At 47.4% G+C, this 22,258-nt stretch overlaps 1 protein-coding gene across 2 annotated transcripts in view; it reads left to right on the plus strand.

Moving 5' to 3' along the window:
* Positions 1–21,348, plus strand: part of PHF2 (PHD finger protein 2) — a 79,444-nt gene extending 58,096 nt beyond the window's left edge. The window contains exons 11-22 of one of the 2 annotated variants that reach the window (XM_086755576.1): positions 941–1,030; positions 2,332–2,703; positions 3,635–3,754; positions 4,976–5,094; positions 5,771–5,949; positions 6,166–6,239; positions 7,632–7,789; positions 13,440–13,717; positions 15,390–15,485; positions 16,383–16,492; positions 17,670–17,931; positions 20,352–21,348. In XM_086755576.1, coding sequence (XP_086611702.1) covers positions 941–1,030; positions 2,332–2,703; positions 3,635–3,754; positions 4,976–5,094; positions 5,771–5,949; positions 6,166–6,239; positions 7,632–7,789; positions 13,440–13,717; positions 15,390–15,485; positions 16,383–16,492; positions 17,670–17,931; positions 20,352–20,440 — 1,947 coding nt within the window. In that variant the 3' untranslated portion in view covers positions 20,441–21,348. The remainder of the gene's footprint in view (positions 1–940; positions 1,031–2,331; positions 2,704–3,634; positions 3,755–4,975; positions 5,095–5,770; positions 5,950–6,165; positions 6,240–7,631; positions 7,790–13,439; positions 13,718–15,389; positions 15,486–16,382; positions 16,493–17,669; positions 17,932–20,351) is intronic. The other variant, XM_086755577.1, reaches the window with a different exon arrangement.
* Positions 21,349–22,258: the final 910 nt, after the last annotated feature.

Consider the following 22,258-nt stretch of genomic DNA (forward strand, 5'->3'; position numbering starts at 1 on the left):
GGTACCCAGTTCCTGCAAATCAGCACATTAATTGGGCTAGAAAATACATACTGATCGGAGAAAAGGCTTAAAAGGATTTGCAGCCTGAGTTTCCTGCTGCAGTGGTTTCAGAAGTATCATTCTTGCGTGTGTTGCTCCTGAAGTTTTGGGGAATTAGCTGCAGGAGGCAGGCCATTCAGACATAAAACGTGAACAAGGGAACTAGCAGCTTTAGGATTTCAGACGTTTTAAGAAGGGATGAGCAGCTGAGTACACAATGTTGCATACTCAGTTAGGTGACTGTCCCAGATTTAAATGTCGTCAGGAACTTGGCTGCTCCCTACTGCAAAGAGCCAGTGCTTGAGCCTGAATTCAGAATTGTTCCCTGGTTTCCTGTAGAAGGACTGACTGGTGTGGAAGCTCTCTTCTCCATGTCACTTTGTTTATTTTTTCCACTTGCCATGCAGATGAGAAATAGTGAGTCAAAGGAGGTGAGACTGTGTTGGCATTGAGGTAAAGCTGAACTTTGAATATTACAACATGACATGGGCATACAAATGTTGTTAGTCCTGTCAGGGAGCTCCCAAGCCACGCTGCTGACAAGGTGTATGCCTGTTACTGAATACACCAGCCTAAGACAATCGCTCCTTGTAGATGTCAAAAAGGAAATTCTCACAGAGTCTCATATAAGGGGGTGAGCAAAGTGATGTTACAGTTGTGAAAATACAATAATATCTGAAAAAGACTGTTGACTTTGTTGTTCTCTCAGGAGAACTATTTACAACTACATCCAGAAGGGGAAAAAAAGATATTTTTTCCTTATTTGGACTACTGATGCAGTCAGTATTGATTAGGAAAAATATTGATGTGTCACTTAATGAGGAGTTTTTAATATTTTTGCCAAAAAAAAAGACCCAAACCAAAACCACAGAAACAGCACTGTGGCTTTGTTCTGTTTTAGGCTTTAGCAGAGCATGAAGATGAACTACCAGAAAACTTCAAACCAGCACAACTTATCAAGGACCTTGCCAAAGAAATAAGATTAAGTGAGGTTTGTGCTCTTTTTGTAATATTAACTGTATTGTGGGTCTTTGAATAATGTAGGCTATAAAATGAATGAATTGAAATAAATGAATGTTTTTTTCCCACTCTCTCAATTAAAAGAACTCATGTGAGGTTTCACAGTAGGGGGACTGCTCAGGACTCCGGTCTGTGGCTGACTCACCATGTATTTTGGGCTCCTCTTTGCTTTCTCCTTGGCTTTACGCTGTGCCTGCCTGTCCTACATCCTTCCTCTCTCACCTCCTCCTAGCCGGACTGGCCACACTCCCCTCTCCATCCTTATTTTCCCTTTCCCTTTAGCTACACCCTACCCCAAAATATAATAGAACTCAACACTGTTGCCATTCCCGTGATCATGCTCCCTGTGTGGTATCTCCTTTTCCTCATGTTCATCGATCTTGTCTGTGACATTGTCTGAGCTTGGGACTATTATTCTGTACATTGTCCCAGTAGGAAGCCTTGCTGTTAGCTGGCTTCTAGGCAGAGTTACTATAGCAAATGCAATAATAATTTTAACACATACACCCCTCCCCTGAGTCAACCCCAAAAACCCAAAAAATGAGGTTGCATGAAGGTGTCATCCATTAAGTCTGGTGTCATAGTCCACTTAGTGGAGATGTGTGACTGTGCAAGGTGCTGGTCCAGTTGTTTCAAGGAGGCATTGTGTTACATTCCACCCCCCTTTCTAACTATATCTGAAGACCTCAAAATTGAAATCTATCTTGTCCTTTTATCCTCTTTGATGTAGTCTATAAGTTTTCTGATTGTCAGAATGGCAAGTTAAGCAGAAAATAATTTCTTTTTAATTAGTCAGTGTTAATTTTAATTGGGCAGCTATTTTACTGCTTGTTTTTCCTGAAGGCATGAAACATGATTCTGCTACGTTTATCACATCTGAATTAAATGGAAATGGTTTATGCTCAAGCTGATTAGCATTTGAAACAAAAGACCGTTCATTTTATACATTTGTTTGTGTGGGCAGTCCATTTAACAGTCCAACCTGATGATATAACCTGATGAGGGTTACGTTCCTTACGAAGCCGCTGGAGTTTCTGCAGGCCAAACTTGTGCTTGAGCAACGTAGGGGCAGGAATTAGTGGTGAGCAGAGCGTTACTGTGGCACGTGATGTGGTCTTCATTCCCTGGCTGGCCTGACCAGTGAATGCAGTTACCCCTTTATTGAAGGAGACATCTTTGGGGTTTGTTTCCCCAAGGGAGGAAGGGTGCAGGGGAATATCTGATCTGAGATAAATGGGTCTGAATGCTTTCCCATTTTGTGCTGAACTACAGAATGCTTCGAAAGCCAGCAAAGCAGACACGAGTGCCAACACGAATGCTGAGGAGATCTGTCCTGTGGAGAAGGAGGAGCCACCATCACCCGTCCAAATGACGCCTCCGCCCCCACCTGTAGAAAAGCTCCCTAAAAAAAAGACTCCCAAAACTGTGAAAACCCCCAAACAACTCAAGCCATCCAAACCCCCCAAACCTCCCAAGCCACCCAAACCCCCTAAGCCTCCCAAAACACCAAAAGTTAAGGGAGAAGGAAAAAAGAAAGGAAAGAAGGCAAAAGAGAGTCCACCACCAGCCATTCCGAACCTCGACCTGCTGGAGGCACACACAAAGGAGGCTTTGACAAAGATCGAGACGCCAAAGAAGGGGAAGGTGGGTTGTATTTTAACCTCTCCCTCTTCTCTCACCATAGTAGGGATAAAATCACTCATTAGGTCTCATGAAAAAAATAATTTAAGCAACACAGTGTAAAACTCTGTCTCACTGAAGTAAACGGTAATTTTGTAAATGCTAGCTTGTCACTTTTTTTACCTAACTATTCGATTTGATGTGACTATTTGCTGTGTTATTCATTTGATACGGAGCATCCAAGAAACCTATTGATTCAAGCCAAGTCTGGCAAACTACTGCATCTTCCTTCCCAAACTGAAACAAGATGAACACTAAAATATATTTTTAATGGCTGTTTTTTAACTTCTTGAACTATTACAATATTTTTTCAAGTGTTATTAGCACTCTTGGGTGCATTTCCATAATCGGTTAGCTAACATGAAGAAACTAATTTCTAAAGCATCTTATCTGCATGAGATTTTGGTTTAGAATGAGTGAATGAAGATAAAAGAATAGTTTGCTTCCATTTTTGCCCATGTAGGACAAGTTTCATTTTGATGTCCTTTAATGCGAGGTGAATTTTGCTGCTGACTTCAGTAGGGGCCAGAATTTCACTGAGGCACTGACAGAGTAATGTATTGTACCATGTTTGTTAAGAAGTATCCATAAGTCTGTTCTAAAATGCTTCTGAATTTCCTAGTATATGGAATTTCCAATTCAGGGAGATTAGTATGGTTATGTTTTTACAGTACTCTTGTATGTGGGTATATCAAGGAGAAATGCAGCTAGTTTTCTGCGTTCTGCGAAGCAGCAATGTTTGATTTGATCTCATATTTGGATTCAAAATGAAGGAATCAGAAGAGGAGTTTTCAAAAATACATCATCTTATATGCCAGATTAAAAAAAAAAAAGTGTTTCTGTAACATGCCAGCACTCCATCCTCATTAAGAGTACATGCTGACTTTTTCCCCAGGCTGCAAAGAATGTTTTAAGTGTTCCCAATAAGGAAACTGCTAGTAAGCAGAATGAGGTGGAGAAATTTGAAGTTCGAGAGCAAAATAAAAGCAAAACAGAAGCCAAATGGAAATATAAGGTAATGTCTCCTGTTGAATTCTGCTGCTGATAAATCAAGGGTGGAGAAGCGTTCATAGTTCCACCTAAGTGGAGAGTACAAGCCACCAATTTTCAGTTCCCAAAGAAAAAAATTTGAAAATAAAATAATCAAGTAATCACTGATAAAGGAGGGCGAGGGGGCAGATTCTTCTTATGCTGAATTGTCCATCCTCATCCTTGGTGAAGCCAGGGGGAACACTGTTAATAGTGAGATTTTTCAGTGCTCATCACTTCTGTGGTTCTCACTTTAACATAGTCATACTACTTTAAGTCTGGAGTAGTTCCAGAGAAATCGATAAATAGTGATGCCATAAAAGCAGAGTTAATGAAATCTGACATATGCCACGTTAATTAAAAGCTTGCCTTCCTGGAGGGCTAATACGGGGTAAAATATAGAATAATACATTTTTTTCTCCAGGTACCACTTTAAACAAGGTGACACTAGGCTTTCTAACAAAAATGACTGTCTGAATTTTACCTGCTTTGTGAACTTCTAATGGCAATGGTGCAAACAAATTCCCCAAAACAAAAAAACCCATGCTTTTTTACCTGGGGAAACTACTAAGAATCACAAATCATTAACATCAGAGACATCTAAATGTTTTGTGTTAATAGAAGTCACAGTTAATGTGAGTAGATCAATCTGTACCGATTTATTCCACAGCCAGTACAGCTTAGGAAAGTACTAAGGCAATACTTAAAAAATAATCAAAGGCTTCCTTTGCACTGAGTGGCTTTGATCTTAAATTATTAAATTAATAATCCAAGCTCTTCTGAAGGTGTGAAAGAAGCAAGTGGAGCCTGGGAATCAAATGCAGTCGTATTTGTGAGGTTATAGGCACTGTGCTAGATTCTGTCCTTAGCCACACCGGCACGACGCTGATGAGCAGCGTGCTTAGCCTCTGCTCTGATTCACAAAAAGTGTCTGTAGTATTTGACATCAGTCTGTACCAATTTAAGAGAGCAATATTTAAATTTGATGTTTAAACTGGTGCTGAAGTCCTTCCTGAATGGGGACAAGTCCCTGAACTAGACCCCAGGTAGTCTAAGGACGAGGATAATCCTCTATTACAGCATTTGGGGGAAATATTTTTCTCTGCATGTAGATCGGTGGATTCTGTGAGGTTACCTAGGAATCTGAAATATCAACAACTCAAATTCAAATAATTTTTTGTTTTGTTTTGGGTGTTTTGCCTTTCAGAACAGTAAACCTGATTCACTTCTGAAAATGGAAGAGGAACACAAATCAGAAAAGACGCCTTTATCAGCAAATAAGGACAACAAATTTACATTCTCTTTCTCTAATAAGAAGTTGCTTGGGTAAGTGAAAAATAGGACAGTACACATGAATTTTAAAAAGCAGATTAAAAAACTTGTCATTATTTATGTTTTTTTATACAAGACGGTGAAAATCTGCCTTTCTGGTCAATGTAGAAAATACACTTACACAAAAAGTTCTTCGCTCTAGAGCTTGGTTTTACCTAGAACCCATTGTAGTTGGCAATAACAGCAACAACCTATCTTTGAGGCTGGTAGTCTGCTTGAGAGTAGTGTCTTCAGTGTTCAGGCAGCGTCCAATGTTTTGGCACTTCAGGTTCTTACTAGTAAGTTCTTACTCTAACTAGAGTTAAATTAAGTAGTTTTTGTGCAGATCCTACTCAGGGTACATTTTTAAGAAGCTTAAATGAACTCTGCGTATCAAAATTCCATGCTGCCTGTGCGTTATGCACACCATGATATACCTTGGGACAGCTTAAAATACTATACTGCTTATTTGAAAGACTAGGGCTGCTCTAGTTGGCGTCATATTGTGAGATATAAAGTGTAGGTACAGAAATGTGTTTGTAAAATTATTTTAATTGCTGTGGCACCTCTGAAACTATTCAAGGTGACTGAGGTTTCTGCATAAAGGTACTCATCTTCCTCTCTGTCAATTCGCAAAATGTTTTCCAGTCAGAGTATTGTTACTGATTTGTAATTATTTTTTTATTTTCAGTTCAAAGGGAGTCAAAACGCAGCTGAATACTAGTGTGTTTGGGTCACTGCAGAATTTTAAAGAAGATAAAGCAAAACCTGTACGAGATGAATATGAATATGTGTCAGATGATGGTGAACTAAAAATTGATGAGTTTCCAATCAGAAGGAAGAAAAACACTACAAAAAGAGAACTGCCCTGTGAGAATATTTCCTGTTTTGTGTGTATCTGCACAACAAAGCCTTATGTGTTGATTGTCCAAAATTAGTCTTTAAAATCTATGTGATTTATAATAAAGCAAGCCGTCAGTTAAATATAAATGGATTTGAATCGCTTTAGAAGTTTCAGCTTAGGAGTGCTATCTTTTGAAGGGGAAGTAACCATGACTTTGTTTTTCTTTTTTTTTTTAAATTCAGTTTTATCAGATAAAAAAGACACTCTGCACCACACTCCTGTTAAGAAGCCAAAGGTGGAATCGGTCTCATACAAGGTACGGTTATAATTGTCCCTATCACAGGCAGGCACCCGCTGTACGTCTCTAACAGCGTGTGGGACAGTACTGTAATGACAGCACGAAAACCTTCTCACAGCTGTTGTCACGTCCTCTGCTTCATTCCACCGTCACAGTCTGCCCAGAGTAGGTAGCAATCAGACAGTTGTACACCACCACAAGAACAGGAGCGAGCCGTAAGAAGGAATGGGAAGGATCAGAAGGAGTTTTCTGTCGTACCCAGCTTGGCGTTGCATTGCTGGCAGGCAGAGGAGTCTGTCCCAGGCTGTGCTCCCAACCTGTGCTGTCCCCCCATTTCTATGTGCTTTGGACACTGGTGGTGAAATTTGCATGTTCGTATTTGACCGAGGAAACTTGCCAGTACAATTGAACTCATGTCATTTGGCGTTTCACATTACTAGAAGCCCTTAACACCTATACTGCAGCAATTAAAAGTTTGGGTTTTTTTTGCTGTTGCTTCGCAGAGTCTCCATGTGCCCATCCTGGGCTTACGTCTAGAATGTCTGTGACTCAGCGTGATACTTTAGTGCATCCCTAACTTGAGGCAGTGTCAATGTGGCTGTTGATAGCTTACCTTCAGGAACCTGAACAGTGCAGGCATAAGTTTGCTCTGTGTTAGCGTTGAAAGTCAAGGCTGGAAATTAAATGACATTAAGTGACATTAAATTTAAATGTTTTGCCCAACTGTGGTTAATACAAATTCATACTATAATATCGGAATCAGTCAGAAAAAGCAAAACAGCTTGTTAACACAGAACTGTAGGTGACTGAAATGTCTGGCCCTAAGAACTAAGGGATCTTATTCATCCTGGTTTGGCTGAGGGATATTTCAAGAGCAAGCGCAGACCTCCTTGCCTCAGTTGGCAGTTGACATCTGGAGAGCAGTGCACAAGAACAGGGGAAAGCATCCTGGTATCTCACTGTGCAGAAGCGTAAGGAGGGAGGCCAGTTCCTGGGGAAAGCAGTAATTGGCAGTCTAAGCAATAAGGGCTAGGATTTTAGAGGCCGAAAGCAGGGCAGAAAAGTGGAAAAAAGTTGTTGTATTATACTCTAGACTACAGTGCATAGAGATACCAGCCCCCGGAAGAGGTTAGAGTGGTTTGATCCTGTGCATAGGATCAGATCTCAAAGGTGGTTCTCCAGTCTTGGGAGAGGAAAGAAAAACCTGCCATGCCTACAGGAACAGATTTTTACTGCATACCTGGTTTGGGTTTCGTTTGTTTGGGGTTTTTTTCCCGTAATGAAAGAAAATTACCAATGCTAGCCCTGTGTCTTTGGAGGAGCAGCAGGCTGCAAAAATTATTGTGGTGTTCTTGTTGTCTGACTTACTGAGTTTCTGAGGTTTTTTGAGCCATTTCCTTGGTTTTGCAGAGTGATGAGTCGTCAGATGAAGATTTGCTTCACATTGACACAGAGACAAAGCCAGGGCGCAATTCCAAAGTAAAGAAAGAGAGTGGAAGTTCAGCAGGAATTCTTGATCTTCTGCAGGCAAGCAAGGAAGTTGGGGGTTTAGAGTATAACACCAACAGGTATGCACCAAGGGATGTTTTTTACTTTAACTCATAAACAAAAATTGCTCTTTTGTGGTTGTGTGTGTGAATGAGTGAGAGAGAGAATGAATTTTGCAGCTCAGTAACTGCTTTTTCTCCAGTAAGCAAGTTCTTCTTTTATCCTGTGATCTGCAGGGAGAGGTGGGAAATATTTTGATGGTATAATTTAAACAAATAAAGGCATTTCTCATCTGTAAATGCTGAGCATTCATTTCAGCAATGATACTGTAATAGATGAATCATTCAAAAGGAGGAGAGAGCTCAGTGAATGAAGCTTGAGGGCATGAATAGTGTTTTTTAATGTAGTAATAATGTAATAAAGTAATCTAAATGACCAGCATTCTTTCCATAAGGCATTGTAAGGTGCTGTGCAGTTCCCTGAATATTGAATGTTTGAAAGAAGACAATAGGAAACCGTCTACCCTCCCACACACCCCTGGTGATCATTCTTCTCTCCGCTGAAACACATGGCTTGGAAAAAACCAAACACTTTCATGGGTACTTCTATACCTAAAATGGAAGTGCTTGCCCGGGCTTGGTTGTGTTTCGTATGGGACCACTGTAGGTGGACACTGTTGACACTGGATGTTCTGGAATATGGTTAATAAGCTGCAGCACTAGATCTTTTAGTAATCCAAACAGTGAGCAGTGAAAAGAAAGGCAAAATTGGAAAATAGGGTTCCCAGATGCAAGTGCTGCGGTTCAGGACCTTCTGGAACAAGAGTTTTGTTTGGGCTCATCTCAAAACAAATGTATGGGCTCACTACCTCCGCTCTTTACAAGCCAAGTCTGATCTTAAACCAGTGATAGACCAATTAGGTAATAAAAGTATGCGAGTCATTTTGAAAGAAGCTAGTGAGACTCTTCACATATGGAAACGTCTTGCTTAACTCAAACCTTAGGAGCAAATCCCCAGGAAGCGAATGTCAACTGAGTTTATGGCTTCCACGCACAGAATGGCCCTGCAGACATGAACTGCTGCGTCGTATACCCTGTGCTCCCCAGTAGCCTGCTGATGTCTTAATGGAATGACTTGTCCTCTATCTGTAGAAAACCAGAGGTATTCACCTAAGCACACCCACTGCTCCACAGGGACCACAGTTGTGTTGATGTTGAGAAAGAAAATGGAATTTTTTAAGGTTGCAGTGCAGTGACAGAGCTACAGAGAAATGTAAAGGTCCAGTGCTGCTGAACAAGAAACAGCTTCTGGTTCAACCTTCCTCAATATATTAGGCAATTGTCTCTTTCACAGCTTAGATGGTTGCCAGTGATTTTAAAATCAAGAAACATAGTCACTGCATGTCCTTAGAAGGCTTCTTGTGACAAGGCTGCTGTTTCTAGGGAAGAGATATAATCTCCGTTTAGTCCTGGTTTTCCTCCATTGCTACCTTCCCCCTAGCAAGGAGTGATTGATTAGAACGGCCAGCCACCTCCTGTGTTTGCAGAGGTGTCTCTTGCTGTCTGCAGCGGGTTAAAACTGCCACTCGGTAACAAAGTAGGACTCAGGCCTTTCATTTTTCCTCCCTTCAGCCTGGGCTCTGTACCCAGTCTATTTGTAGACTTTGCGGTTTCTGAAATCAAAGTCACAAACGCAGTCACATAGCTGGACTCTGCCTGAATTCCTACGCTGTGTGTGGTGGTTCAGTGGGAATGTGTCACATCAGTTTTGGCTCTTGTATAAACAATTAGGCTTTGGCAGTGTGTGTTGCAGCTTGATTGAAAAAAGCTCCTGATAAATGAAATTACTATGTTTCGTTTCATAATTACGCTAGGCTTTTTAAATGGCCATAATGTGCTTTTTGAAAAAAAAAAAAAAAAAAAAAAAGGAAGAAACGTGATATCCAATGTGGTCATGTCTGACTCTCAGGAACAATTTCCAGCTTTCTCTGCTTGTAAGGCAGGTGAAGGGTAGGCATATGTACACATTCACAGATATACGTACATATATGTATGTACGTTCTGGATACTCCACGTAGCGGTGGCGGAGGTAGGTCATTTCCATCTGGTCACAGGTAGGGTGAGAGGAAATGCAGAAATGACAGGGAAATACAATCACAGAGAGAGGATGGTGATTTATTGCCTTCCCCTTACATGCACAACTGTTTTTCTGTGGTTCTTACTTGAAGTGTTCCAGAATAACGGTGGTTGGAAGGGACCTTGGGAAGTCACCTAGTGCAGCTGCCTGCTCGTAGCACAGCCGGCTGCAAAGTTTGACCCAGTTGTTCAGGGCATTACCCTGGTGAGTTTTAAATAGATTTAGCGATGGGGACTCTGCAGCCTCTCCGTGTGAGCTGCTTGGCCACCCTCAGTTCGACCTTTTCTTCTTCTGTGGGTTGGGATTTCGCCCGCTGCAGCTTGGGACCGCTGCCTTTCATCCTGTTGCTGTGCACAACCAAGAAGGATCTGGCTGTGTCTTTCTGTAACCCCATGAGATGCTTCTTGTTTCACATTAGTTCTTATTTCCCTTTAGAAAATGCTTGGTGGTTCCTGTGACCTGCCTTTACCCTTATCTATTTTTCCCCTCATCTTAAGATGAGACTGGGCAATAGTTATTGAGAGGTGAGACATCAGTAAGCTCACTGTCCCTCATCTGCCCCTTGCCCTTTGGTGCCTCCGGCCGTCTGTGTAGGCAGCATGGAGAACGGGGAAGAAGCCACCCCTCTGTGAGTAATATTCTGCTGAAATTAATAAATTCAGTTTCTAAATATGAGGATATAGGGTGATTGCTTCTGAAAGGAAGGAGATGATCTGCCTAGTGATGCTGAACCCTCAGAGATGTCAGTAGTAGAATTGGTTGTGAAAAGTGAGGCACGAGCTCCCTGTACGATACCTTCTCCTAGCTTTGGGGCGTTGGGATCATTCCTGTTCCCAGACAGCGCAGGGGCCAGCCCCAGCTAAGGAGGTAAAACCTGAGTCTGTCCAGGCTGAATTCCCTGTATTCTTGTCACGATCACAGCTGTTTGCCTGTTGCCATCCACACTGGAACACGATGTGAGGGAGAGGATGCTCTTGTTGGGAAAGAGGGGCAATGTGAAACCCCCAGAACGTAGCCTGAAGGGATGTTCTGTGCTCTTCTCCCTGACGAGGATACTGCTAGCGATGGCAAGCTGTTCTGGGACACTGAGCCCTGAGGCTTAAACCAAACACAGTAAATAGCTGCAGAGAGCACTGTGTGTAGGGCGCAAAGCCGTCTGTGCTGGACAGACCAATGTCGTCTTCGCTGGGTTCCCGCTGAGATGAGTTGCATTTCTCTGCTCCTCATCATGACACATGATGCCCTGTGGGAGATTTTATTTGGGATGAGTTTTACCAGCAAAATTTCCCTTCTGTTATGGTGCTTCTCTGTGTTAATAATGTGAAAATGTGCTGCCGGTTTCAGCTCTGTGGAGCAGCAGCAGGAAGGCAGTTACTGGTGATGATAATGCACGTGGCTCATCAGCTTCTGGGCATGGGTGCAAGCTTGGCCTGCCGGGCTCTGTACCACCTCAGGATGGGCTGGGCCTGGCAGACCTCGGACTTGTCCTCCACAGCCCAGCCTTGCGGGTCATTCCTGTGGCCACCATGCCGCTTTGGCCCATGCTCTGTTGGCCATCTGAGTGGTTCTTCTGCCTGTGGACCGTGTGGCGGCTGCACCGATGTTTGCTGCGGGGTGTTGTAGGGAAAGCTGGCAGTTCCCAATGTGGAGCTCTGTCAGTTCCTGCACTGTGTGCAGCTGAAAATCACCAGATGCTGCTACCAGTCAGTTTTTTTGAAGTGTCCTTTTCTCTGTTCATCCACAGCATCATTTTTTAGCTTGAAGAGAGGAAAGCAAGGCTGCTGGGGTTTGCAGAGCAGTGGCAGGGTCACCAAGCCAAGTGCCACCTCGCTGTGTGTTCGAAGGGCCCTTGCCAGCCGGCTGCTGGGCAGGGAGCACGGGGGCAGAAGCGCTCTGCCCGCTTTGCTCCTGCTCCCGCTCTCATTTTCAATGTTTTTTAAGCCATAGCTGAAACTCACAGATAGTTTACTTTCCTAAGTAGCTTTTTTAAAATCATTGCTGAAGCTACAGAAAGGGGGTATGTCCTTCCAGAGCTTAAAAATTGCTTCCTGATTCTTCCTGAATTTTTTTTTTTGGCTTAGAAAGCTGAAATACCTCTAATGGCAGTACAGGCAAGCACATGCCCTAATGAGAAACACTTTGCCCTGTGTGCAGCTCTGTTTCTTTGAGGCATTTCACCCACACGTCCAGGTTGCGGTTTGACTCTCCGAACCACTGGTTTTGATCATCTGCCACAATTTATTTACTGAAGCTTACGTTGCTGAAGGCAGTTCCTCTCTGATTTGCCCATTTAGCGGTCAGCGTTTGATGGTCTGCTTGCAGTGTTTTGAGAGTCCAGTGTTTGCAAAAATGGTTGGGGGAAAAAAATGGAGAGAAAATATGTTAATTTCTTATAGATGGTGCAAAATACGCCTTTGACAGGGAGAAGGCATGATAATGAGGGATTAAAATCTCTTTCCTAAATAAGTTTTTCAGTGTTCTTCTATCTGTTGAGTTGCTAGCTGCTAAGACTAGTCTTGACTCATTTTCAGGATTATTATAAATGCAATTAGTGCCCAGAAACTCTCATTATGTCTTACACGTTACTCTATCCAGAGTCCTGTAATGGTTTAAAGTGGATTAAATTAAGATCAAACAAGAAAAAGCAATGTGGTACTGCTAATTTACTTGGGAAATGCTGTGTGATAGTGGCTTCTATTGCGTAATTGTAAAAAAAAAAAATCATTACCATAGCAAGGTTTTTTTTTTTTTTTTTGCATTTCACTACTTGACCAAACTCCAAAGTTCTGGAAATATCTGATGATGTGTTCTGCCTGTTGCAGAATTAATGCCTGCTGTTCTCCGACGAGATTATCATTCTTCAACGTTCTTCTATATTGTGGGGAGCATGCTTTCCCACCTTGCTAAGCATACACACCAGTCAAAATTTACACATCGTTTGACCTCAGTGCTCTGTAGGAATGTATTTCTTTCTGTAGCAGCTGTGCCTGTTGTCAACTGGCAATGAAATGCCAAAAAGCAAGTTCAATGAAAGCAAGGTTTCCACCCACTCTGTAGTCCACCCATCCAGTCTGTATCTCCCCAGCATCTCCCATCTTCGATCCATCCCACGTCACATCAGAAAACCCTCCCAGTGCACTGCAGAAATCTCTTGAAGTGCTTGTGCCCTACCACGTTGCTCTTTCAGCAGACCCTGGAGTGGTGATGGTCCCCAGTGAGAACCATGGCCTGTGATCATGAGCTTCCTTCCAGTTGTTCAAAGTCTTCCTCTCCTTGCTTGGCAGTGTAGCAGAAGCCCATCACAACATCCACCTCCAGTGCTGACCCATAAGCCCTCAGAGTTGGTAGTAGAGACACGGCGTTGCTGGGAACGCTGTTACAGGCTTTGAAAAGTGACCTGACCCCTGTCCTCGCCCACCAGTGACAACAGCCCTCAGGGAGCTGCACGTCGCACGCCCAGCAACGCGGTGCGCAGCTTCTCAACTTCTGAGGCAGCAACCCCAAATCTGATGTACTGCCTGCGATATTGCAGGCAAGTTTGTGTTTTTTCTGGAATTGATAACAGCTCTTGTGTTTCTCACTGTTTCCCTGCAGTCAGCCACCTGCCTCCCCCAGCACCCAAGAAGCGATCCAGGGCATGCTATCGATGGCAAACCTCCAGTCGTCGGAGTCCTGCCTCCAGACGTCATGGGGTACCAATCAGGCGAAGAATAACTCCATCTCCACACAAAACTCAAAAAAAACGGGCGGCGGCGGCAACAAAAATGCCAGCAAGCGGTTACTAAAGAAAAGCACAAAGAACAGTATTGACATCGAAGATTACGATGAAGATCAGGACCACTTAGACGCCTGTTTTAAAGATTCAGATTACGGTAAGTACGAAGGAAGCAGTCGGGGTGCGCGTGTGCCGGGGTACGCATGTACATATTTGTGCATGTTTGCGAATACACCCCGCGTGGTTCTCATGATACGCTTGCTCCCTTTCTGTCACCTTGAAATCGGCTGGGCATTTTGGCAAGGAGGAGAGCAAATAGCAAGAGGTCTGCGCGGCAAAATTAAGCAAACGCTGTATGATAGGTGGACTGACTATGGCGCCAGTGGTGGTACGGCCATCCAGGTAGACTGTATTTAAGGCATGTCACAATCAGGAGATCTTAAGAGGTATGGGAGCCCACTGAAACCACAGCATTCAGCCAAGAAACAGGAAACTGTCCCAGAAATGTCTGTCAGGTACTGGTACATAGAACAGAAATGTCCTTATCTGCACAACAGCGGTAAAATATCTAGCTAAGATAAGTGAGAAGCTGGGTTCGTACTGGGAGAAGGGATTCAGTTGTATTTTGAGCGTTGACAAATACAAGTATCTGAAGCAGAAATGGGCCCAAAGCCAGTTTGCACCAGTTATATCAGTTCTGCCTTAAAAATCCACAGGAGTATTTTTGAATATAAGAAGTGAGGAAATGAAGAAGTGTAATCATGTGAAGACTGATAGGGACTGGAAAGCCTGAAGTCCCAAAGAGGGCAAGAAATTGGTAGAGGCTTATGCTGTATAACAGGAGGGTCTACGTGTATGTTCAAGTCTCCCTGGCAAGCATGGCCATCAGAAATTGTCTGTTATGACTGAGAAAAATGGAGTGTGTGTTCTGACATTAACAGAGATGCCAAGGTGAAATGAGATTGCAAAAGAAGGCTGCCCAGTCATTTGGAGTGCACGGCATGCACTGGGATGTGCTGCAAGGTGCTTTGGGAGAGGTCAGCTCCGTGAAGGTGCTGGACTGGTGTGCAGTTGGCAGACATGCCCCACATGACCAAGGCTCTGCTCTGCTGAGGGCTGGATTTGCTCATTATGTGTCTTCTGCCGGTGAATGGAGAGTCTTTGTTGTGGTTTGTTTCCAGATGCTCCAGATGCCACGTCTAATCAGCAGACTTCTAGTGTCAATGGCCAAATGCACAGTACTGCCAAAATCAGTAGTGATGTAACAAATGGCAGCTGGCAAGAAAATCAAACGTATGTGGAAAAAAAAAACCAAAACAGAAACTTCATAGTAAAGGCTGGGACAAAATTTAGACAGATAAGTTGACGTTTATCCCAGAGGCCTGTGAAGGGTCCTTTGGTAGAATGGCTCACGCTGGTTTTTTGGATACTCACACTACTTTTAATTTCTCTCTGCTAACTGCGAGAGTCACACCAGGAAGGTGTGGCGCTGAATGAAGCGGTTCGCTGCCGCGTCTTCAGTACCAGTCTCGCGATAAGGAAACCTGTTTGTGTCTCTTCTAGCTGCACTGTCGCTCCGCAGACCAGACTGAGAAATTTCACTGTGTATCCCTGAAAGTAGCTTGTCGCAGTAATGAGAGCAGCTCCCAAGTGCAGAGTGTGGATGAGAGCAGGAGAAAGTCCCCTGAGTGTTGGCGCTGTGTCACCGCTCCGTGGTACCTCTGGGGGACCTTGCTGTTCCAGCTGTGCTGCCTGTAGTCGCCGCACCTGTACAGAGCAAGGGGAGCTGTTTCCTACACTGAAACTATTGCCTTTGTTTCCTACTGTAGTTTACCCTTCTCTCGAATCAGATGAAGATAATCCAGTATTCAAATCACGATCAAAGAAAAGGAAAAGTTCAGATGATGCCCCTTACAGTCCAACGGGTAAGTCCATGTGGTCCGTGCTGCCCAGACTCAGGCTAAGTTGTGCAGGTCCCTAAAAAACCAGCCATTTTTCAAGGAGCATGGAAATTGTAAGCCCACAACTAGCAATTTCTTTATCATGTGAAGGATTAATCCTTTCCAGCACGGTGGGAGGTGATACCGTGTGCTGGGACTTGTGCCGAGCAGTGTTAGCCTTCCTCTGTCAATCAGCTGGCAGGAAAAAAAATCATTCCTGGGTGGGTTTTTGCTTTCTTTTTCTTCATACGCTTGGGGATGGAACAATTGTCAGCCACCTTAGCAGAGGTATAACAGTGAAACCCCGGACAGCTGAGTAGCCATGGCTTTTAGGGCTTGACTGTGTAAAGAGAAATGAGAGCGTGTGGGAATGGTCCCCTCCAGGTTCAGCCAAAGCTGGAAGTGTTTTTGTGGCGGCTCAGCAGAGGCAGTGACAGGCCCTGGGGTCCTTTAGAGTCCTTTGATGCGGCCCACTAGCAGAGGAGTCTCCGCGGTCTGCTGCATGTGTGACAAGCAGCCCATCTCTCATCAGCCTGTGGCACTGCATGTCTGCCCCCACCTGATGGGGCGGTGGACATTTGGAAATGATGCTGGAGCTGCTCCTATCAGTAGTGTGGGCAGAAGCATCCCATGGCTTTGGCTTCCTACCAGTGAAGTTGCTGAGCTCTGTTACATCTTTATTAGCAGCTTCTCCCCAGGTCACTGTGACTGGAGGCTGTCAGCACCTCCTGCCTTCACGTGCATCCTGGGGAAGGAAGGGCAGAGACTGCGGCATCCCTGGCCCTGCCTGCTCAGGAGGGCAGAGTACGCTGCACGGTGTGTGGTTGTGCTGCTCGCACGCGCACGTTCTGCACATCTCACCTGCATCTGCTTCCCTTGCAGCACGAGTTGGCCCCTCGGTGCCTCGACAAGACAGACCGGTGCGAGAGGGCACGAGAGTCGCCTCCATTGAAACTGGACTGGCCGCTGCTGCCGCCAAGTTGTCACAGCAGGTGAGGTTGCTTGAGAATTAGTAGCTGTCAGGAAATGAAAGCCCGCTTCCCCAGCAGCAGTTATCCCCAAAAAGCAGCATAGTGCCAGTCCTCCTCAGTGTTGATTCATGCTGGTGACACAAGGCTCAGCAGTCGCAGGGGAAATAAATGGGATGAAAGTCACAGCGTGTCTGACAACACTGCAGCGCAGAGCAGGTGGTGTATCAGAAGTGTGGAGAAGCATGAGCAAGCGAGCGTAGTTACCAGGCTAAGGTAGAAGGAGGCTGCCCGAAAGGAGTGTGACTGAACCACATATTGATGTGTACTTGAGAGTCTGACTGGTGTGATTGCCTTGTCTGTGGAAATCGGCTGCTGGGAAGTGTAAGGATTTACTTCCGAAGATTTGGTGAATCGTGGTTAACCGTGGGTCAGTTTAGCAAAGGCACTTTGGGTGTTGGTAAGCGTCCGGTCCTGAGGAGGTCAGATAGATGCTAAGCACCCAACACAAATGGGCCCAACAAATGTGACGTGGTGAGGCGCGAAGGTGGTGAGGTCTGCTGGAGCAAGGTTGGCGAGGCACCTTGGATGTAGATTTTGGTGGCATTGGGCTCCTGTGATGCGTACGGTTGAGCAGGAGAGCTCTAAGAGTGGTGGCAGGGTTTCATCGAGAAGCAGACTGAAGGTAGGCAAGGGAAACAGGATGGTGACAGTTCTCATGGTGCTTTTGTAAGTGCAGTCACAGGTCGAGAGACAATGCGTGTGTCCTAGCAGGAAGCAGATTCTGAATCAGTGGGATGCTTGATATCCTCCGTGCTGTTGTGAAAGTGCATGAAGATACCTGAAGATAGGAGGTGCCCGTTTTTGTGGAACATCAAAAGGTTTGTTCATGCAAAATCATGCTGGTCTCCCAAGGCAGGGTCATTGTGGTCCTGGCTGGCTCCCGCTTGCTGCCGCGCACAGAGTTAAGAAACGAGGAGGCTCCGCAGAAAGCGCATACATAGATGCAAGAAAGGCAAGCGTGTGCGTGCAGCAGAGAGAGCTGTGAGCGAGATGGTGTCGGAACAGACCCTGAGCAGTTTGTACAAGGCAAACTTCATGGGTTTTCATTGTATCAGGACCCTAAGCAACACCGCTGGCCCTTGCCGTAGCTAAAGGTCTTCTGGGGATTAATCTGAGCTTCATGTTTGTCATTTTAAAGGAGGAACAAAAAGGCAAGAAGAAAAAAAATACCAAAAAGAAGCTGTCAACCAACAACGCGAACAAACCGGCTCAGGAAGGCAGCTCGCCAGAGCCGAAGCTGGAGTCACATGCCAGCAGCCTCACAGATCACGAGTACACCGCAGGGGCCAGCACCTTTGGGGTCGCCCAGCCTAACAGGGGATCGCAGCCGATGGCACCTGGTGTTTTCCTCACACAGAGGAGACCCTCATCATCCTCGCAGAACAGTGCCTCCGCCAAAGGTACCAGGAAACGCCTGGGGTTATGGTGTAGGAATGGGGAAGGGTGAACTGGTCATGTAATCCCTGCCTTTTGCAGGGCCCTCACGTGTTGTGTCTGTCACGGGTACGTGGAAGAGCTTTGGCAGGTCAGATCTGGTCCGAGATAGGGCCCATGGCCTTGGCTGTCCTGGCACTGTGGGCCCACATACACGTTGTGCTGCTGGGCTGCTTGTTGCAGGGTGTGAGGCATCCCGTGCTAGGAAGTAGTCCTGAGTGTGCCCCAAGGCTCCTGAGGAAGACCTGCGGTGGTCACGTCGCAGTCCAGCCTGGCTGGTGAAACCTTGTCCGGGGGAAGATGCATCCGTGGAGGCTGTTCTGCCCCGGGCTAGGTGGTTGGGTGGTGTTTGTGCACCGGTGCTGACGTGTAGAGGAGGACATCCTGCTCAGCGGGTGTAGCGCAGCGCGCATCTGCAAACCTGTCTTGAGAGTTGCCAAAAGGGAGCAGAGGAGTGTCAACCCTTGGGAGTAAGCACAGCTACGCAACCAAAGCCAAGAGAGAGGAAGAGGTCATTTGTTGTCTGCCGTAGGGAAAGCGTTGCAAAGCTGAGACTTTCCTGCTTGAACTTTGCTCAGACGGCGTGACAGAGGCGGGTGTGTGGGACAGGCACTGCATAGTGTGAAGATGAAGTGTGCGATCCCACCGGGAGAGGCCCTGGTGTAAGGAGTGAGGCAACGTGGCAGATGTTCTCCGCATTCCCCTGTGTCCAAGTGGAGCAAATTAGAGGTAGTGCACAGGGTCCTGCCAGGCAGTAAAACATCAGAGCAGCTTGAGTGGGCCAGAGAGGAGGATGTGCGTAGCCCATTGTAGGTGCTAGGGTCCTGCCAGGGGCTGGTAATACCTCAGGCTGGCTGCAGAACCGGAGTGGAATGAACGTATTTGCCTGGAATTGTGTCACTGTGGTGAAATGGTGGCATTAGTGAAACAGGTCCAAGCCAGTGGAAGATGCAATAGGAAGAGGAGTGCTGAACGGAGCTGAACCCCGGTCTGGCCGGTGAGCTGGGCGGCCCGGTCAGGGCGTCTTGAAGGGAGACTGACCAGGCACATGGATCACACCTTGCCGGTGGTACAGCTCAGTCCTCACAGGAGGGACGGAGCCGTGTGCCAAGGAAGCGAGTGGCTGACCTCGCGGGGAGCGCTTCCAGCGCCTCCTGTGCAGGGACAGCTGGGGACACCAAGGGGACTTCGGGACATCTCTCTGCATGGAGCACAGGAGAGTCTTGAGACTGGGGATTACCAGATCAGGCATCACTGGGAATGAAGGGACTGTGGAAGGAGGTGGTGGGACGAAGCAGAATTAGGGAGCTCTAGGACCTCGTTAGGGAAGGTCTCTCAGTCTTAAGAGTGAAGCGAAAGGATGAGAAATGAGGGAACTTCCTGTGGAAAGTGTCACCCTCACTGTCGTGGTTTTTAAGGCCATGTAGATGGGAAAAGCAGAGAGGAGCCGAGTTTCTGCAGGGGTTGCAGAAGAGCGTAGCAACAGCAGCACGACGGGAAAAGGAAAGGCTGCGTGGGCTTGTGGTGTGTCTGGGCAACCAGGGGAGTTCCTGGCCGTAAGGTGGTAGCTGGCGAGTGGTGGGGCAGCCAGCAGCTGCCGTAGCTGCACGAGTCCCTGAGGACCAGTACAGAGGGAGCGCACAGACCTCACGGAACCGCACAGCTGACAAGCCAGGGCCTGGGCTCCTGGTGGTGGTGTCGCCATGTTGGCAGGGGGATGGGGAACGTTGTCCGCTTCGGCTGTGTTGTAGTGCCTTGGTGCCAGCCTGAACCTGTACGAAGGAAGAGTGTGTGTGCGTGTGTGTCTCTGTGTGTGCATCGTTCCAGTGTCCTCCTGGCAAGCCTGGCTGCAGGTGGTCTCTCTAGCGCTAGGGGAAAAGAGGGCAAGACAAAATGTGGGGCTGCGACAGCCCGTGGGTTGGTGTCGGTGCAGTGGGTAAAGGGACCAGGCGTCCTCGGGCCAGTGCTTGGCCCAGGACTGACGGTGCCACGCGAGCTCAGCACTCCCGTGCCACAGAGAGGTGCCCACAGATCCCCTGGGAGCGTGCGGGGTGCCTGTGCGTGTCCAGCCTCCCCATGGGGCCCTGAGGAGCGGGACGGGCGCTGGGTTCGGACTGGCACCCGTGGGGCCAGCCGGCATGGGTGTCAGGCGGGGAGAGGGCGCAGGGCTGGCGCTGCGGGGGCAGGAGGAGACCCAACAGAGAAGGGACGAGAGGAGCCTGTGCTCCCCGCTGAGCCTTGGCCCACGGCTGAGGGGCGGTCGCGGCCTTCTCGGCGCTGGGCTGGGGGCTCTGGAGGCGGCCGGTGCGGGGCCTGGGGGGGTCGTTTCCGCGGGGTGGCATGGAGCGGGCGCTCACCCCGCTCCCCCCCCGGCTCTCCTTCCCAGGAAAGCGCACGAAGAAGGGGATGGCCACGGCCAAGCAGCGGCTCGGCAAGATCCTGAAGATCCACCGGAACGGGAAGCTGCTGCTCTAGCGGCGGGGCCGGCGGGGAGTCCGTCATCCCCTTCACTTTCAGCGGTCGGAGTGTACAGAATCCTGCTATAAATATTTTTTAATATAGATGTCCTTTCTCAGAGTGCTGAGAGTGACTAGCCGCAAAAAAAAAAAAAAAAAAGAAAAAAAAAGTTAATACTAATCCCGGCCGCGGAGGAGCGTGCCGGTCCCCCGGCCCGGCCCTCGGGCGGAGCCGCTGGCGCAGCAGCAGCGGGGCGGGCGGCCCCCGCCTTAGGCCGCGCCTCTTCCCGCCGTCCAGCGGGCAGGGGAGGGCGGCAGCGGCCCGCGGGTGGGGCCGTGGGGCCGGGCCGGGGCCGCGGGTCCCTGAGGCCGGTTGTGGCGGGGCGGGGGCCGTTGGGCCAAGGCGTTGGGCTGTGAGGCCTTGGGCGCGTTTCTCAGGCAACCCCTCCCCGACCCCCGACCTCCGTCGCCCTGTGTAGCTGCGTTTCCCGAGGCATCCTTTTCCTAGAATGTAGCTTGTACATAGCTTTTGGAATAACCACCACCGGTTTTTTTATAAGGGGAAAGTCTCTCCGGGGCACTGCCCGCCGGTACCAGCTCTTTGCGTAACTTCTTGTACGAGGAGGGAGACAGTTATTTTACTAGCACCTTGTGGAGTGTTTTCCGTGTTTTGTGACGATGTAATTTATTAATGTTTGTAGCTTTTTATATTTGTACATTTCTTATGGGCTTTGTTTATATACACACATTACCGGGGCGCGGCACCCGCGGGGAACCAGAGCCACCCGCCGCCGTGGGCGAGGGCCACGAGGGCCACGCTGGCCTGGGCGTCGCGCCGGCTTTTTTTATTATGATTATTATTAGTAGTAGTATTATTTTTTCGCGACATGTACATTTCTAACAAAGTTTATCGTGGCTATCTATCTATGACGGTGTTTTATTTACCGGTTCATATCAAATGCTCTTGTATCGAGTTCACGAAATCTAAGTAAACCTAGAGCAAAGTTTAAAAAAAGAAAAAAAAAAAAAAAAGAAAGCAAAGTAAACTATTTCAGGTTTTGTACACAACCGCCTGGGCCTGACCTTTTTGTGGGGTCGGCGAGGGGCAATGTGTGGGCTTGGTGGGGGAGCGGAGGCGGCCATGGGGTCCCTGGGTGGGTGGGAGGAGCGGGCGGGGGGACCTGCAGCCAGTGCCCCGTCTGCTACCCAAAACCCTTACCTTACCAAGACCTGCTTGCTGTAGCACCATGAGAAGCCCTGGCTGATTTGACGTGGCCTTGAGCGTCCGGGTAAGATAACCTGTGGTCCGCGCGGATGCGTGTGCCCACCGCGCAGCACTGCTCTCATCATCCTCCTCCCTTGGACAAGCAGATGCACTCATTTCCCTCAGCTTCCTGCCTCCATCTTGCAGGTCACCAGGTGCTACAGGCTTACTTTCACTCACTGAAACATCAGATATCTCACTGTTTACTTTGAGCTGTTTCTCCAGATCAACCCTACTGTCCCTGGGGCCATTTCCCAAATACTCCTTGGCATTTGAGAGAGGCTGAACGCAGCACCCGAAGACATGTGCAACCCCTGCTGCTCCCGCAGGTCTTTTCCCTAACACAAGGCCGTTCACATCGCCCACGCTAGGCTGCTACCTGGCACTTGGCCACGTACGCTGCAGTGACGTGAGCCAACTGCGGCCTGCACAGAGTTGCCCACTGCCCCTTCTGACAGCCCCAGCGGGCTCGAGGTCAGCGTTGCAGAGTCCCCAGCCTAGAGGTAAGCATGGTGTGGCCTCAAACCTCAGTCATGTTGTGTTCGGCTACTGGATGACACGATGGCGTAATAA

This window comes from Chlamydotis macqueenii, chromosome 10 (genome assembly GCF_036417535.1).
Source record: "Chlamydotis macqueenii isolate bChlMac1 chromosome 10, bChlMac1.mat, whole genome shotgun sequence".
NCBI classification, from domain to species: Eukaryota; Metazoa; Chordata; class Aves; order Otidiformes; family Otididae; genus Chlamydotis; species Chlamydotis macqueenii.